Below are 16,618 nucleotides of genomic sequence, written 5' to 3'. Positions count from 1 at the left end.
AGAACAACGACTACCTGGCTTGGCGAGGATTTAGTCGTTGTGCTGACTGTAGGTACATGAGGTTCTTGTGATCCATATAGATGGTAATAGGGTGAACCGCGTCCACAGCAAGTGTCTCCACTATTCTATTTCCAACTTGACGGCCAGCAACTGACGATCCCAGAGTAATTACGTTCAACCGGAGAGAATAGTTTCGAAAAGAAGTCACAAGCCACTATCTTGCCCTCAGAGTTTTTTTGACATAGTAGTGCTCCAGCACAAACGAAGGATGCGTCCACCCCCAGAAAGAACTGCCGAGATGCATCAGGGTGATAAAGAACGGAGGCTGAGGTGAAAGCGTTCTTGAGGTTTATAAATGCTGACTCTGCCTCCAGAGGCCAAACCTTGGTGTTCATCCCCTTTTTGGTGAGGGCGGAGATTGGCGCAGTCAAAGACGAGAAATTCGGGATAAATTGCAGATAGAAGTTTGTGAATCCTAGAAATCGTTGTATGGCCCGAACCCCTTGTGTTCGTGGCCACTCTAAGATGGATTTTACCTTCTCTGGATCCATCTTGAGTCCACGGTCGGACACTATGTAACCCAGGAAGGATAGAGAGTTCCTCCCGAACACACACTTCTCGAGTTTAGTATACAGAAGATTCCCCCTTAATCGAGACAGAACTTGGCGAACATACCTCCGGTGTGTCATTAAATCAGGTGAGAAGATCAGGATGAGAATAGTTTTGAAAAGAAGTCAAAAGCCACCATCTTGCCTTTAGTTTTTTTTAACATAGTAGTGCTCCAGCACAAACGAAGGATGCGTCCACATCCAGAAAGAACTGCCGAGATGCATCAGGGTGATAAAGAACGGAGGCTGAGGTGAAAGCGTTCTTGAGGTTTATAAATGCTGACTCTGCCTCCAGAGGCCAAATCTTGGTGTTCATCCCCTTTTTGGTGAGGGCGGAGATTGGGGCAGTCAAAGACGAGAAATTCGGGATAAATTGCAGATAGAAGTTTGCGAATCCTAGAAATCGTTCTATGGCCCGAAACCCCTGTGTTCGTGGCCACTCTAAGACGGATTTTACCTTCTCTGGATCCATCTTGAGTCCACGGTCGGACACTATGTAACCCAGGAAGGATAGATAGTTCCTCTCGTACACTTACTTCTCGAGTTTAGCATACAGAAGATTCCCCCTTAAATCGAGACAGAACTTGGCGAACATGCCTCCGGTGTGTCGTTAAATCAGGTGAGTAGATCAGGATGTCGTCCAGATAGACCACCACACAGGCATACAGCAGATCCCAGAAGATGTCATTCACGAACTCCTGGAACACAGCTGGAGCGTTACACAGTCCAGAGGGAGTTATTCGTAGTGACCATCACGGGTGTTGAACGCGGTTTTCCACTCGTCACCTTTGCGGATACGGATCAAGTTATAGGCCCCACGTAGATCCAGCTTCATGAACACCCTGGCCCTGCGAATTCTATCGAAGAGTTCTGAAATTAGCGACAAGGGGTACTTATTCTTGACCGTGATTTGGTTCAAACTACGGTAATCGATACAAGGACGAAGAGATCCATCCTTCTTTTTCACAAAGAAGAATCCGGCTCCGGCCGGGGAGGAAGACTTCCAGATGAACCTTCTCTCCAGATTCTCCTTAACCTAGGCAGACATGGCTTAAGTCTCTGGCAGAGAGAGGGGATAGACTCGACCACAGGGTGGTAAAGCGTCAGGAAGTAACTCGATTGGGTAATCGTAGCTGCGATAGATCGGAGAGTGACTGAGGCAGTGGAGGCAAAACTGAACCAACTTGTAGCAGGCAGCGATTATGGCATTTGGGGACCCATTGGAGGACATCTCTGGAACGCCAGTCAAGAATCGGAGCGTGTAGGCAAAGCCATGGCAGACCCAGCAGAATAGGGTTGATAGCTTTAGGCAATACAAGGAACGCGATCTGTTCGAGTGAAGAACTCCGACTTGTAGTGTCAATGGTTCCGTGATGAACATAATTGAATCGGGCAATGGTAGACCATTCACAGAGGCAATAGCCAGAGGTCTCTCAAAGGAACTGTTGGTAGATGTAAGCGATCCACTAGATCCTGCTGGATGAAATTTGCAGCTGCTCCAGAATCAAGATAGGCAGAGGAGGAATGTGATGTCTCTCCAGATATGATAGTCACAGGAATAGATAGTTTGGAAGAGGCTTTGATGTTTGGAGACGTCCCCCCTAGAGTTTCCTCTCCAACCAACCCTAGGTGCTGGAGTTTCCCGACTTCTGTGGACATTGGCGCATAAAATGACCCTAAGGCCACAATACAGACATAAATTAGAAGAGCGTCTGTGCTGTTTCTCCTGTTCGTACAGCCGGACTCTGTCTACCTGCATAGGTTCATCAGGTAGCGCTCTAGGGAAAGGCAATAGTGGTCTCTGGACCGAGGGTGCTAGTCTGTGAAACTGGCTCTCCTGTCGAACCTCCTGAGTGCGCTCCCGGATTCTCATGTCAACCCGAGTGGCCAACAGGATGAGGGCATCCAAGGTAGAAGGAAGGTCGCGGGCTGCAAGCTCGTCCTTGACGTGTGAGGACAGTCCCTGCAAAAAGTTCGCCACCAATGCCTCATTGTTCCATGCCAACTCTGCTGCCAGGATACGAAAGGAGATAGCATACTCTCCTACTGTGGAACCTCCTTGCTTGAGGGTCAGCAGAGTGGCCGCGGCAGAAGATGTTCGGCCCGGCTCCTCGAACACGGCAGGGAAAGACGGCAGAAACAAGTAAACAGCAACAGTCTCTGGAGGAGGAACCGGAGGTGGAACAGTGAGTTGGTCCAGATGGGCCATGATGGAATTTACAGCCTCGAGGAGTTGATCCTGACGTGTCCATAGGTCATGCATCTACGTCTGTAACCTTTGAACTGCGGTCTTGGGATGGCCAGCAGGTTGCATGGCCTGAGCGACTTGTCACGATCTAGGGTTATGTGGAGAGAGGCAGCTGGCCAAGTCACAGTCTATGCAAAAGTCTGTACAAGTTCGTACCACAAGGGTACCGAAAATAGTCTAGATGATGGCAGGGGCTCTGGCACGTATGGTAGGAAGTGCAGCAGGTTGCGCCAGACGTGGTGGATGACAGCAGGTGCAGTAGGTTGCGCTAGACGAGGCGGATGACAACGGGTGCAATAGGTTGCACCAGACGTGGCGGATGACAGCAGGTTTTGCCAGACGTGGCGGATGACAACGGGTGCAGTAGGTTGCACCAGACGTGGCGGATGACAAAGGGTGCTGTCCTCAAGTTTTGTACAACAGGTGCCACAGGACACAACTCCAATCACAAACAGGCTCAGGAACAATAACACAGAACGAGATACAGGATACAGGTAGCAGGGCACGGGAACACTGGGAACAGGACAACACTTAGGAACCATTTGCAAGACTAACATGGGAATTACAAACAACGCTCAGGCAAGGATCAAAAGAGCAGGGCCCTTTTTATAGTTCAAGCTGATCTGAGCATAAATAGTTAATTAATTACATATGCACCCGCTGGCCCTTTAAGGCCGGGAACCAGCACGCACCCTCTAGTGAACACTATGGGACAGAGCGGACGCATGTGCTGGCATCTCCGGGGAGGGAGTCGTCGGCAGGAAGAGGAAGATCTGCGAGAGGCAGGTAAGTGGAGGTCGCGGTTCGTCACCGTGGCCGTAACAGCACAGCCCTAAAATGCGGTTGGCTGTCCGCTGCCGTCCGTGTCCATAATCATGGACCGTGATTACGGGCACAGTTCTGTGCAGAGGGCCTTACAGTCTACAAAATATGGCTTATATTTATACAGGGGTCTCTCAAGTTATGTTTTTTAAATATTTTCAAAATACAATGGTCTTTCCTACACGATTGTAACTTGAAACCACATTCTACGTACAATGCCACACCGTCTGGATCTGCAGGATGTGTAATTGGCTGGAAGATCCCGCCAATCAGCATGGGAATTTTACTGGTATAACACCTGTATTACTGAAGTGCATGCTCTAGTAGCGCCTTTCTATAGTAAAGTACATTACTACATGTTCTGTACTGCTCTTTAACTGTGCCATGACGAGTTGCTCCTTTGGACACTAGGTGAGGGCGGCTCCATGTTATTTTTCTGGTACAATGTGTCCTGTACAGGACTCCAAAGAAGCTCCTGTCCACATCATAGAAAGTGATTTACAGCTTCCAGCGGCTATTCGTGGCCTTTATATGTGAGGATTTTCTTTATCTCTATTAGTTTTCCATAGGGTTATGGTCCCAAGTTATAATATTTTCAACATACAATTGTCGTCCTGGAACCAATTTTTATTGTAACTTGAGGGATCACTTTATTTGAACTTATGTTTTATCATGGGTAAAGGCCCACCTACTTAAAATTCTTTGTTTTATAATAAAATAATAAAAATAACACTAAGGATTGTTTTACTAAAAGGCTATGTAAGACTTTGCACCCATTTTTTATTATTATTAAAGGTATGTTTTAGGTAATTATAAACATTTTTCAAATTTATTAAAAATGTTCTCTCATTTTTGAGATGCAGCTTCTATGCTTCCTCTATGCAAAAAAGTTGAATCATGGCTGTCAGCCGAATCAGTCAGTTCAACTGGACTGACAGCTCGACTGACAGAGAACCCTGTGTGTCTCAAACACACAGGATAACCCTAATAGTGACCACATCTACGTTCATCAACTTAAAGCTTGATGAAGCTTCTATGTATAGACGATACATAGAAGCTGCATTGGAAAAACTAAAAGGAACATATTTAATAAATGTAAATTTGAAAAATGTGTAAAAAAAAGTGAAGGAAAAATGTGAAGGAATTGTCAATGGGGTCTGTCCCTACATTGGACAGTGACTAAACTGGGCAGTGTCAGAGTGTGTATGGACACACATCATAGACAAGGGAATGGTAACACTCAGTTGTCAATTTATTAATTTTTTAGGAGGAATAACTGAGGAACAACACATTGTAGAGATCTAAGTAAGGATGCTCCAGATAGCTACTCTCTAAGAGCAGCTCCCGCTCTGGCAGACCCGATGTGCCGATGAATTACATGGTCGGCAATTAATTTAAATAAGTGGCCAGACACAGGTTCCCCTAACTATAACAGCTAAGAGCCAGGTGCTACAGAAGTCGGACAGAGACAAACTCTTACAGAAGTAAACGTAGAATAAAAGACAAAATAAATTATGTTCGATTTCTGTCTATCCTAGGCAAGCTTGGATTCATTTACGGTTATTGATCTTCCTCCACAAAAAAAAGGTTGTCCCATGGTGCTATACTCTTTTAATTAAAAAAAAAAATACTTTGTTACTCTTGATCGTTCACTCTAGCTTTAAATCATGTCTTCTTGTTGTTAAGTTCACCAACCTTTGTAAAGTGTCCAACTGAGGGTATGTGCACACTATGAGAGGCTTTTACGGCTGAATTGACAGACTGTTTTCAGGAGAAAACAGCTGCCTCGTTTCAGCCGTAAAAGCTCCTCCTCGTAATTTACGAGGCGTCTGTGACGCTCGTAAATCTTGAGCTGTGCTTCATTGACTTCAATGAAGAACAGCTCAAATTACGTTGCAAAGAAGTGCCCTGCACTTCTTTGCCGAGGCAGTGAATTTACGCGTCGTCGTTTGACAGCTGTCAAACGACGACGCGTAAATTACAGGTCGTCTGCACAGTACGTCGGCAAACCCATTCAAATGAATGGGCAGATGTTTGCCGACGTATTGCAGCCCTATTTTCAGATGTAAAACGAGGCATAATACGCCTCGTTTACGTCTGAAAATAGGTCGTGTGAACCCAGCCTGAGCATGACCGAGAACTAAATCTGCTTCCCAAGTAATGATCTCAGGGACTAGGACAACCAAGTTTCCCTTCCAAACAAACAACTGGCCCAAATAGGAACTAAGAAGACCTCGGTGATGAAAGATATTCCCAGAATTAATAAATTTTATATAACCCTTGTCACATACAGTTGTCACAGGGATAAACAAAGTACTGCAGACTTTAGGAGTCAGTTAGTCCAGGCCAGTTGTAATTTTTAGAGCCAGTTTTAATTTGAACCCCTTTACGATGAAGAACGATAAATTCGTCCTATGCAGGAGCTACTGCCACTGTACCAACGCGATCAATGGCCGGAGCACGGCTGTTACACACAGCCAGGCTCCTGCCCCAACTTCCGGAATTGAAGCGCTCTCTGATTCCGGCAGTTTAACCCGATAGCGACAGCGGCATCTAATGTGTTTGGCAGAGGAAGGGTCCTCTCTCTGTCACCCCATTGGCAGGCCCGCAAAGAAATCACAAGGCGCGTTGAGTTTCCATGGCAGCCGGGGGCCTAACAGAGGCCCACAGTTCTGCCTTCAGCAACTGCCTAATGGATAGCCTGTCAGTTTTACACTGACAGGGAATAATGCTTTGATATACTAAGTATACCAAAGCATTATATCTGCGATCAGTAGATCGCAAAGTGAAGTCCCTAGTGGGTCAAAAAAAAAAAAAAGTAAATAGTTAAATAAAGTTTATGAAAAAAATAAAAAAAGATCACAGTAAAAATAAAATAAAATTTAGTAAAAGTGGCAAAACAAATAACAAATAACACATACACATATATGGTATCGCCGTGATCGTAACGACTTGAACAATAAAGTTAACACAATTAATTAAATCGCCAGGTGAACGGCATCCAAAAACAAAACAACGGCAAAATTTCTTTTTTTTCTCATTCTCAATAAAATAAAAGATAATCAATAAGTCCCATGTACCCCAAAATAGTACTAATGAAAACTACACCTTGCCACGCAAAAATCAAGCCCACATACAGCCACATCGATGGAAAAATAAAAAAGTTACAGCTCTTGGAATGTAAAAACATGTAAAAAAAATGTTTAAAGTGTTTTTATTGTGCAAAAGAAGGAAACATATAAAACCTTTATATAATTGGTATCCCTGTAATCGTAATTTTCAAACCGTGTTGTTTACTGATGAGTGCCGTGCAACCCTGGATGATCCAGATGGATGGAGTAGTGGATGGTTGGTGAATGGCCACCATGTCCCAACAAGGCTGCGACGTCAGCAAGGAGGTGGCGGAGTCATGTTTTGGGTTGGAATCATGGGGAGAGAGCTGGTAGGCCCCTTTAGGGTCCCTGACGGTGTGAAAATGACCTCTGCAAAGTACGTAGAGTTTATGACTGACCACTTACTTCCGTGGTCCAAAAAGAAGAACCGTGCCTTCCGTAGCAAAATTATCTTCATGCATGACAATGCACCTGTGTGTCATTGGCTGCTATGGGCATAAAAGGATAGAAACTCATGGTGTGGCCCCCATGCTCTCCTGACCTCAACCCTATTGTGAACCTTTGGAGCATCCTCAAGCAAAATATCTATGAGGGTGGGAGGCAGTTCACATCAGAAAAGAAGCTCTGGGAGGCTATTCTGACATCCTGCAAAGATATTCAAGCAGAAACTGTCCAAATACTCACAAATTCAATGGATGCAAGAATTGTGAAGGTGATATCAAAGAAGGGGTCCTATGTTAACATGTAACTTGGCCTGTTAATTTTTTTTTGATTGAAAGAGCTTTTGATTTCTGTAAATATGACCTCCTGATGCTGCAAATTCAACAAATTAACATTTTAGTTCTCTTTACAAACTTTAAAAAATTTTGATCTCTGTTGTGCATAATAATTTGAAACAGTGCATTTTGAGTTTTTTACTTCTAAAAAAAAATCTGTTATCATTAGGAGATTTGTTCAATAAAATTTGCATTATACTCCAAAGGTTGATGGCTTGAAGATTATACTGACTGTAATTTGCATCGACTATTTAGGAAAATCAGCGAAAAATAACATTTGCATAATAATTTGGAACGCGGTGTAAAGGTAACATGTTATATACGCTGCATAGTATACGGTGTACATTTATAACGAACGTGAAAATCAATGCTGGAATAGCTGCTTATTTACAATTCTCTCCTAAAATAAAATGAATAAAAGTTAATAGATATATTATATGCATCCAAAAATGGTGCAATTACAAAATACAACTCTTCCCGCAAAAAACAATCCCCTATACGGCTATGTCAATGGAAGTAAAAAAAAGTTACGACTCTTGGAATGCGACTGTGAGAAAACAAAAAATAATCCTTGATCGTTAACAAGCAAAAAGGCCTGGTCAGTTAGCTGTCAGTAACACATTTGTAGGCATACTAGGTATACTACCCTGACCAACTATCTTTGAGGCCTGGGCTACACTGAGTTTTTTTTTGTAGCCGAACACTTGGGATAGTTAATCTCATGTGTTACTAACCTTCAATAGGAATATAGTGAGTTGCATGTACATGAAAATTTTCATGTGACTTTTGCGCTACATAAATAACAAGGAGAAAGACATAGGTATAAAAAAAGTTGCGAGCAGGTCACATGAGAATTACTGAAGTTACTATTTGTAAGTTGGCCTACAGTTGAAACTAGAGCTGTTACGAGAAAAACATGGTTGTAGCCCCAGCCTAAGGTTATGTTAGGCTTCAGACGTATGCATTTGTACACAAGAAAACGTTTTTTCTATGGGCAAATTGCATGCCAAAAGAGTGTCCTTTTGTATATATTTGACAGGTTTCTGTTGGGATACTGTGTTGTTCTTTTTCCTACATTACTGCGTAGTAGAGTAGCACACTACGCTACATTCAAGTATACAGTTATTTTTTCAATCAAAGACAATTTTTTTTTAATTAAATGGTTTGTACGGTTGAAAAAAGACACATGTCCATCAAGTTCAACCAAGGGATGGGAAAGGGGAAGTAAAACATTTCTACACGTAGGAGCTAATATTTTTCTCTTCTAGGAAATTATCTAAGCCTTTTTTAAAGCCATCTACTGTCCCTGCTGTGACCAGCTCCTGCGGTAGTCTATTCCATGAATTCACCGTTCTCACAGTAAAGAAGGCTTGTCGCCTCTGCAGGTTGAACCTTTCTTTTTCCAGACGGAGGGAGTGCCCCCTTGTTTTTTGAGGGGGTTTTACATGGAACAGGATTTCACCATATTTTTTGTATGTGCCATTCATATATTTATATAAGTTAATCATGTCCCCCCTTAGTCATCTTTTTTCAAGGCTAAATAGGTTTAGTTCTTTTAATCTTTCCTCATAACTTAGATTCTCCATGCCCCTTATTAGCTTCGTCGCTCTTCTTTGTATTTTTTCCAACTCCAGGGCATCCTTTCTAGGAACTGGAGCCCAGAACTGGACTGCATATTCTAGATGAGGCCTCACTAATGCTTTGTAAAGTGGTAATATTACATTCCTGTCCTGCGAGTCCATGCCTCTTTTAATACACAACAATATCTTGCTGGCCTTTGAAGCAGCTGATTGACATTGCATGCTGTTATTTAGTTTATGATTTACAAGTACACCCAGATCCTTCTCATCAAGTGACTCCCCCAGTGTAGCTCCCCCTAGGACATATGATGCATGCAGGTTGTTGGTACCCAGATGCAGAACTTTACATTTATCTACATTAAACTTAATTTGCCAAGTGGACGCCCAAAACTCAGTTTGTTTAAATCCGCTTGCCATTCACGAACATCTTCTATAGTCTGAACTATATTACATAGCTTGGTGTCATCTTCAAAGATAGAAATAGTGCTATTGTACTGTTGTACTATTGCTATTGTATCCCACTGTGTGTTGAACACATTTTTGAATACAGTTAGAAAAAAGAAATATAACTCAGATGTATTTAGAAATTGTGGTCTGACAGAGATACTAGAAACAAAAACAATAATGAACAGCCCAAAACCAATCTTTTTGAAATGCGAGAACACTAGAAGAACAAGTAATGCAGGCAGAAACTTATTTTACTTACATTTGGTTAAGACTAAGCCACAGAAAACTTTTCTGAGTTTACTCTGTGCTTTCATCATATAGTGTATAAAGAATAAAGAAAACCACATGGAATATGGGTCAGGGAAAAGAACACGACCAGCAATAATATTGGAATAAATAAGTACTGTAAAACTCTTTGAAGCGGGGAGAGTTTTCTCATCATGTAATAAAAGTTGATATTTGGGGTGTGCTGCAGTTTTTAGCATACCCAAGTGACACTAAAACAAACAATCTTACAAATTAGAAGGAAAAGTTTTGCCTCTGCAAACAATTTATAAGCTGGCATGGTGCAGTAAAAGTACGTATCCAGAAGATGAAAGGAAGCCGCAGTAGTAATAAAGTAAGCAGCTTAACTTGAGTGGAGGAACAGAGAGTTGTCTGATACATTGCTGACTAGGAGCACACAGACAAGCTTATAGGAACTCTTTGCTTTCAGATTGGAAATTATAAGCAGTTAAAACTGAATGCTTTATCCATGGTTCGGTGTTATATTTGGAGTGATCATATTTAATAGTGAACAGGCGGCATTTTTTAATACTTTACTTATAATTCAGTTCTGTAGTGATATTGTAAACAATTTCTATCCACCTTTAGAAAGCTTTATTGCTAAACTTTTTTTTATTTTTACATTTAAGAGCACTTTTTTGTATTACTTATAAGGACGATAGGTACTGTTGCAAGAAAAAGTAAGTAAATCCTTTGGAATTAGGCATCATTCACATATGCGTTAGGGCTCTATTCTGACATTCCGTCTGAGGTTTCCGTCAGAATGGAGCCCTGACTGAAACAAACAGAAAACATAGGTTTCAATGGTGACGGATCCGCTACCAATGGTTTCCGTTTGTCTCAGTTGTGCAAGGGTTCCGTAGTTTTGAAGGAATGAATAGTGTAGTTGACTACGGTAACCATTGCACAACTGAGACAAACGGAAACCATTGGCACCGGATCCGTCACCATTGAAATCAATTTTGTTTGTTTCAGTCAGGGATCCATTCTGACCGAAAGCTCTGACAGAACATCAGAATAGAACCCTGACGCAATTGGGGAAAGAAGCTTTACCTGGATTTCTGCACTGATTACTAACAAAAATGTGGTCTGATTGTTATCTAAGTCACAATTATAGACAAAGACAATCTAACAGTTGTACTATTCATGTCTTTATTGAGCACATTGAGTAAACATATACAGTGCAGAGAGAAATAGTAAGTTAATAACTTCTCCAAGAGCTAATTGGCAAAAGGTGTTTCAATTAAGGAGATGAGATTAGAAGTGTGGGTTTCACAGGTGCTTTACTCATTAAATAAAGCACACAAAGTCTGGTTACTGAAAAATCTGTTCTTCTCAAGAACAACTTTCAGAAGATGTGTTAAAGACACATTAAGCTGGAAAAGGCTAAAAAAGCATTGTTAAAGACCTGGGTGTACATAAATCCACAGTTTGCTACTCTACCTAGGAGTAGGTGTCCTATTAAGATGACTCCAAGAGAAGAACAGGCAATCCTGAAAGAGGTAAGAAAGAACCCAAGAGTAACAGCAAAAGACCTACTAAAGACTCCACAAACTGCAAAAGCCTCTGTTCATGTGTCCGCTATTAGACAAACACTGAACAAGAATGGTGTTCATAGGACAACAAAAGGATGTCACTGCTGTCCAATAAACACATTGCGGATTGTACATATTGTGCATCCGTATACCGTCCGTATTTACAGAAGCTCCCATAGACTTCTATGGGAGAGTCCTTGCCGTAATTACTGACAAGAATTGGAGAGGTTCTATGATTTTTTCAGCACGGACACCCATCAGTAAAAATACTGAATGGTGTCCGTGGCCAATAGAAATGAATGGGTTCGTAATTACTGTCTGTAATTACTGATAAAAAATACTGTCGTGTGCATGGGGCCATGATGGGCCCCATGCACACGACCGTAAAAAACCACAGTTTTTGCGGTCCGCAATTGCGGTCCGCAAAAATGGACCCATTCACTTTCATTGAACGCGGATACCTTTCCGTAGTGCTACGGATGGGTGTCCGTGCCATAGAAATGTTCCGAAAATTATGGAACATGTCAGTTATTTTGCATTTTGATGGCCGTGCTCCCATACTTTGTATGGGAGCACGGCCCGAAAATGCGGGTGGCAGTCGGCGGCACATGATTGCGGGCACGGTCGTGTGCATGGGGCTTTAGGATGTTAAATTAATGGAAAGTAGAAATGTTATAGAATATGTGAAATGTACCTCTGGGACCCGCACCTTCATCGCACCAAATAGAAATGAATGGAGAACGGCCAGGCGAAGAATGAATGGTTCTCAGCTCTCTACGTATCTTACTACACCCTTTGCCCTCCGCCATGTCTGGGGCAACCTACTGCACCCATTGTCATCCACCACGTCTGGCGGAACCTACTGCACCCGTTGTCATCCGCCACGTCTGGCGCAACCTATTGCACCCGTTGTCATCCGCCACGTCTAGCGCAACCTACTGCACCTGCTGTCATCCGCCACGTCTGCCGCAACCTGCTGCACTTACTACCATCCGTGCCAGAGCCCCTGCCACTATCTGGACTATTTCAGGTACCCTTGTGCTTACGAACGTGTATAGATTTTTGAATAGACTGACTTGGCCAGCTGCCTCTCCTCTCCGCGGAGCCGCCTAGTGGGTCCACATAGCCCTAGGTCGTTACAACAGTGAATACAATGTATGTCGTACAGTAATATTGATCCACTTTAAGCCCTGTTCATATCACGTTCATGCTTTCAATCGGAAGTGTACGTTGGGAATATTTCCTGACACATACCAACGACGGAAAGCTTTGACGTATGCTACTATATGGGACACTATAGTAGAAAAACTTACACCTTCTGGTATAGATTTTTCTACTGTATGCCTCTGCATGGAATTGCATAGTCAACTACACTATTCCATACAAACAAAAACAAGGGCCTATGGATATGTTGCGTCGGGAGCTTTCCTATCTTATAGACATTGAACATAGCGCTCTAACTTGATGTGAACAGGATACACTCGCGTTGTATACTCTGTTACTCTGATCCGTCATTAGATCAGAATAAGGATAAAAACAGATCCGTTAAAAATACCATTGAAATCAATGGGATTTTTAATTGCATCCGCTAGCATCCGTTATGCTAGTCATCCGTTTTTTTGATGGAGATAAAAGTGCAGAGTACAGGACTTATTTTTCTCATTGGTGTCAATGTAAAACAGATACACAGATTGTAATCCGTTTGCATCCCTTATTTTTATTTCAATGGGTTTTTACCGGATCCATTTTTATCCTTATTCTGATCTAAAAACGGATCAGAGTAACGGATTATACAACGCAAGTGTGAACTTAGCCTTAGAATGTATGTAAAAATTTACCTGGCTGTTACTTCTATGCACCTCAGGAATCCTGTAATAAAAAGCCACAGATCCACACATGATAACTTCTGACCAACCACTAATGGTATTATATTTAACTATATTATAGTAGTATAACAACATTAAGTTAGTCTGGCACTCACACAGACAGGAATCCTCATGGTTGGCATCCTAAGAAAAAAAAAAATGGCAAATATAATATGGAATCCCCAGTGAGACACTACTGATTTCAGCCAGATGTGCTCTTCTTAGTTATTTAGATTTTGAGTTATTAACCAAAATATTGGCACCTATCTATAAGTATCCCCTCACTTTAAATGGTCAAAGAGGGACCACTTTAAAGTGAAAGTTACTGCATACGACAGAAATTTTTTATATGGAAACAATCAGTAATTGTAATATATAAAGTGTCACAAATTTGGTCAAAATACTCCTGATTAAAAAAAATCATTACTAAAATTGTACTTCAGTTGTCACCCCCTTCCCTCCCTTATATGTCTTGTGCTTTTTATAGTACTCACTATGTATTTCTTATGTGACTTGGGATTCCATATTATATTTGACAATGACATTTTTTTTTCTTAGGATGCCAACCATGAGGATTTCTGGCTGTGTGAGTGCCAGGCTAACTTAATGTTATTATTCTACTATAATATAGTTAAATATAATATAGACCAGGGCTTCTCACATTTTTTTTCGGGGCCTCACTGTATATATTGTGATGCCTGTACCTCACCACCAACTTACCTTTCATTTGTGCCTAAACCACAAGTGACATTAAATTAAGCACAAAATAAGTAAATTATGTTACTAAACCAGAGATTGCTGCAGCCAGAGAAAGGACTGTGAAGCTCATGAGCACTTCAGTGAAAACTGCCTCCCTAGCTGTGCCTCACCAACAACTAGGGGGCGCCTTACTGGTGAGGTCCACGTCACAGTTTGAGAAACACTAATATACAGTAGTATATTAAATAATATAGTATATATTATAGGCCACAATTTGTGTCAACACGAGATAAATGAAACTAAATACATTGCCACGCACAATATGTAATGCAAGCTGCTATAATTTGTGTTATGATAAATGGTGCCATATGCTTGAGCACCGTTTTATTTCTACATTCAGGACATTTGAATTAATGGTCCTATTAGTACTGTAATAAAAACAAATCACCATACAATTATTCTTCAGCTGCACCTTTGAATAAATTCCTCTTAACATGTTTAACTACCTGGGTAAGTGAAAGAGTAGTTCTGACAGTATGGTAGTTCATGAATCAGGAAACTTAGTAGCTTAGTGGTATGCAGCAATTGATAGGTTTAATGGGGACAGAAATGTTAATATATGCTATTTATTAGTAAGCAATGATGAATCAGTAGATTCCAGAATATTCAACTGACGGTTTCATAATATTGTGTACAAGTCATATGCAAACAAAAGATTTACCTTAAATTCTTTTTCAATATTGGCTAGTTTGGCAAGTTCGTTGCTCAGCTCCAATGCTGTGTGAACTGGATCTTCACTGGAAAGCGAGAGATAGGCAGGGCTGGCCAGTCCCTTGTAGGCATTTATCCTGGATCTGGAATGGCTAAATGAGTCGTGCTTTTGCTTTTCCATGCAGTCATTGCACTTGCAGAAGTAATCATGAGGGCGCTCTATCTTTGCTCCTTTTATCAGTAGCATATGCACAACCTCATATTTTTGGCAGTGTGCAGCAAGGATGATAGGTGTGATATCTGGAGAAAACCTAGTACCATCTTCATCATAAGAGTAAAAATCATCATCTTGTAGCTCTTGCTCACATGGACTAAGGGTTAGTCTTTTGCTTGCCGCAAAAGCAGAATGATTTAAGATGGCTTCGACTATCCTAACATACCCTTTACTAATTGCAAGAAGCAAGGCATCGCCAATTCGTGCCAAGTTCTCCTTCTTCAGCAAAAGTTCAGTCACTTCAAAATGTTCATTCCCTACTGCCAGCTGTAGGGAATTTTGTCCCATATAATCCACACAGTTGACATTCAAGGTTTTTGACTCCTCCAACATCCTTCTTACCACAGGAATATTCCCATACTCTGCAGCATCCAAAAGACGTTCCTCCTCTGCAGTCAAGTTTGGTCCCCGGTTGTTAAACATAAATGCTGGGCCGCGGACGGCCTGTCTTCTTCCCTTCTCTCTCATCATGGTTACTCTTCTCATAGATGGGCTCCCTTCACCTGCTCTGAAGAAGAAATAGACACATTTTAACCCAATAATCTAGGGGTACTCACATAAATATTCTGCAATGTGCAGATAATATAAAACTATAAGTCGTACATCACCCTTCTGCTATAAATGCTCACTGTTTATGCACTTACCTGGTTACCAACATTTCCATCTTTACCTAAATACACCTTTTACTAATTTTTACATTGTCACCAGAATAGGTAAGTTTTTGAATTAATAAATACATTCAATTTACATACATAGATACACTATGCAGTGTTTGACAAACTATCCTTTCCAACCTAGCTCCATAAAAAGTAAACAATATCTGTTAAGCAGATCTGTAGACTTTTAGATAATTTTCCCTATGACAATTATGGAGACCATTATAAAATTTGTCCACGAGTTCTTCTCTTAAAGGGGTTAGCCTGGATTTTAAAATTGATAGTATATCCTTAGAATACGTCATCAATTTTAGATCGGTGGGGGTCCGACTCTCTGCCTCCCCCTCTGCCGATCAGCTTTTTGAAGGGGCCACGGCTCTCATACGAGCACTGCAGCCTCTTTATTCTTTGCATACATTTCATTTCTGTTCGTACTTGCACACGCCACTACTTTCGTAGCTGCTGTGCAAGGTATTGCAGCATTGTCTCATTCACTTGAATCACAATCAATTGGAGGCTACACCATATAACACAGCCATAGAATCACATTATATGTACATGATCACAAAAGAAAGACCAGTTAGAAAGTATAAAATTATATTAGATTATAATTGATTGCAAACTGTATTGAAAATCTTTTTGCAATAAATGAAAGGGAAAAATCATATTCAAATGCCTCCAGAAAAATAGAATCATTGAGCGAAAAGGATTTCGTATTAATTTGAATGAAATTTGCATCTATTTACACCATGCAACAATTTGCTTTCAAATCTGACTTTTTATAATATGAAAAGCATTGTAATCTTTTAAGAATTAATAACCAGAAGTGAGTTATGTTTTACTTTATTTTCGTCATTCTGAGAACCTTTAATATTCTTGGGGATTTTCCAAGTATAAGGTGCAGGTAGCTTCAGAAAAAACATATAAGGTAACAGTAGTAGTTACATGGATTGAAAAAATTACATTGCCATCAAGAATAAGTTCTTTCAAATCCAGTCA

The 16,618-nt window shown here is 41.2% G+C and overlaps 1 protein-coding gene across 1 annotated transcript in view; it reads right to left on the bottom strand.

Annotated features, from left to right (window-relative positions):
• Positions 1-16,618, bottom strand: part of TRPC3 (transient receptor potential cation channel subfamily C member 3) — a 346,804-nt gene that overhangs the window by 201,393 nt on the left and 128,793 nt on the right. Inside the window, exon 2 of the mRNA XM_075860495.1 lies at positions 14,700-15,471. Within this exon, the coding sequence (XP_075716610.1) occupies positions 14,700-15,471 (772 nt within the window). The remainder of the gene's footprint in view (positions 1-14,699; positions 15,472-16,618) is intronic.

This window comes from Rhinoderma darwinii, chromosome 1 (assembly GCF_050947455.1).
Source record: "Rhinoderma darwinii isolate aRhiDar2 chromosome 1, aRhiDar2.hap1, whole genome shotgun sequence".
In the NCBI taxonomy this organism is placed as follows: domain Eukaryota; kingdom Metazoa; phylum Chordata; class Amphibia; order Anura; family Rhinodermatidae; genus Rhinoderma; species Rhinoderma darwinii.
This window is presented reverse-complemented; position numbering and strand designations above follow the sequence as displayed.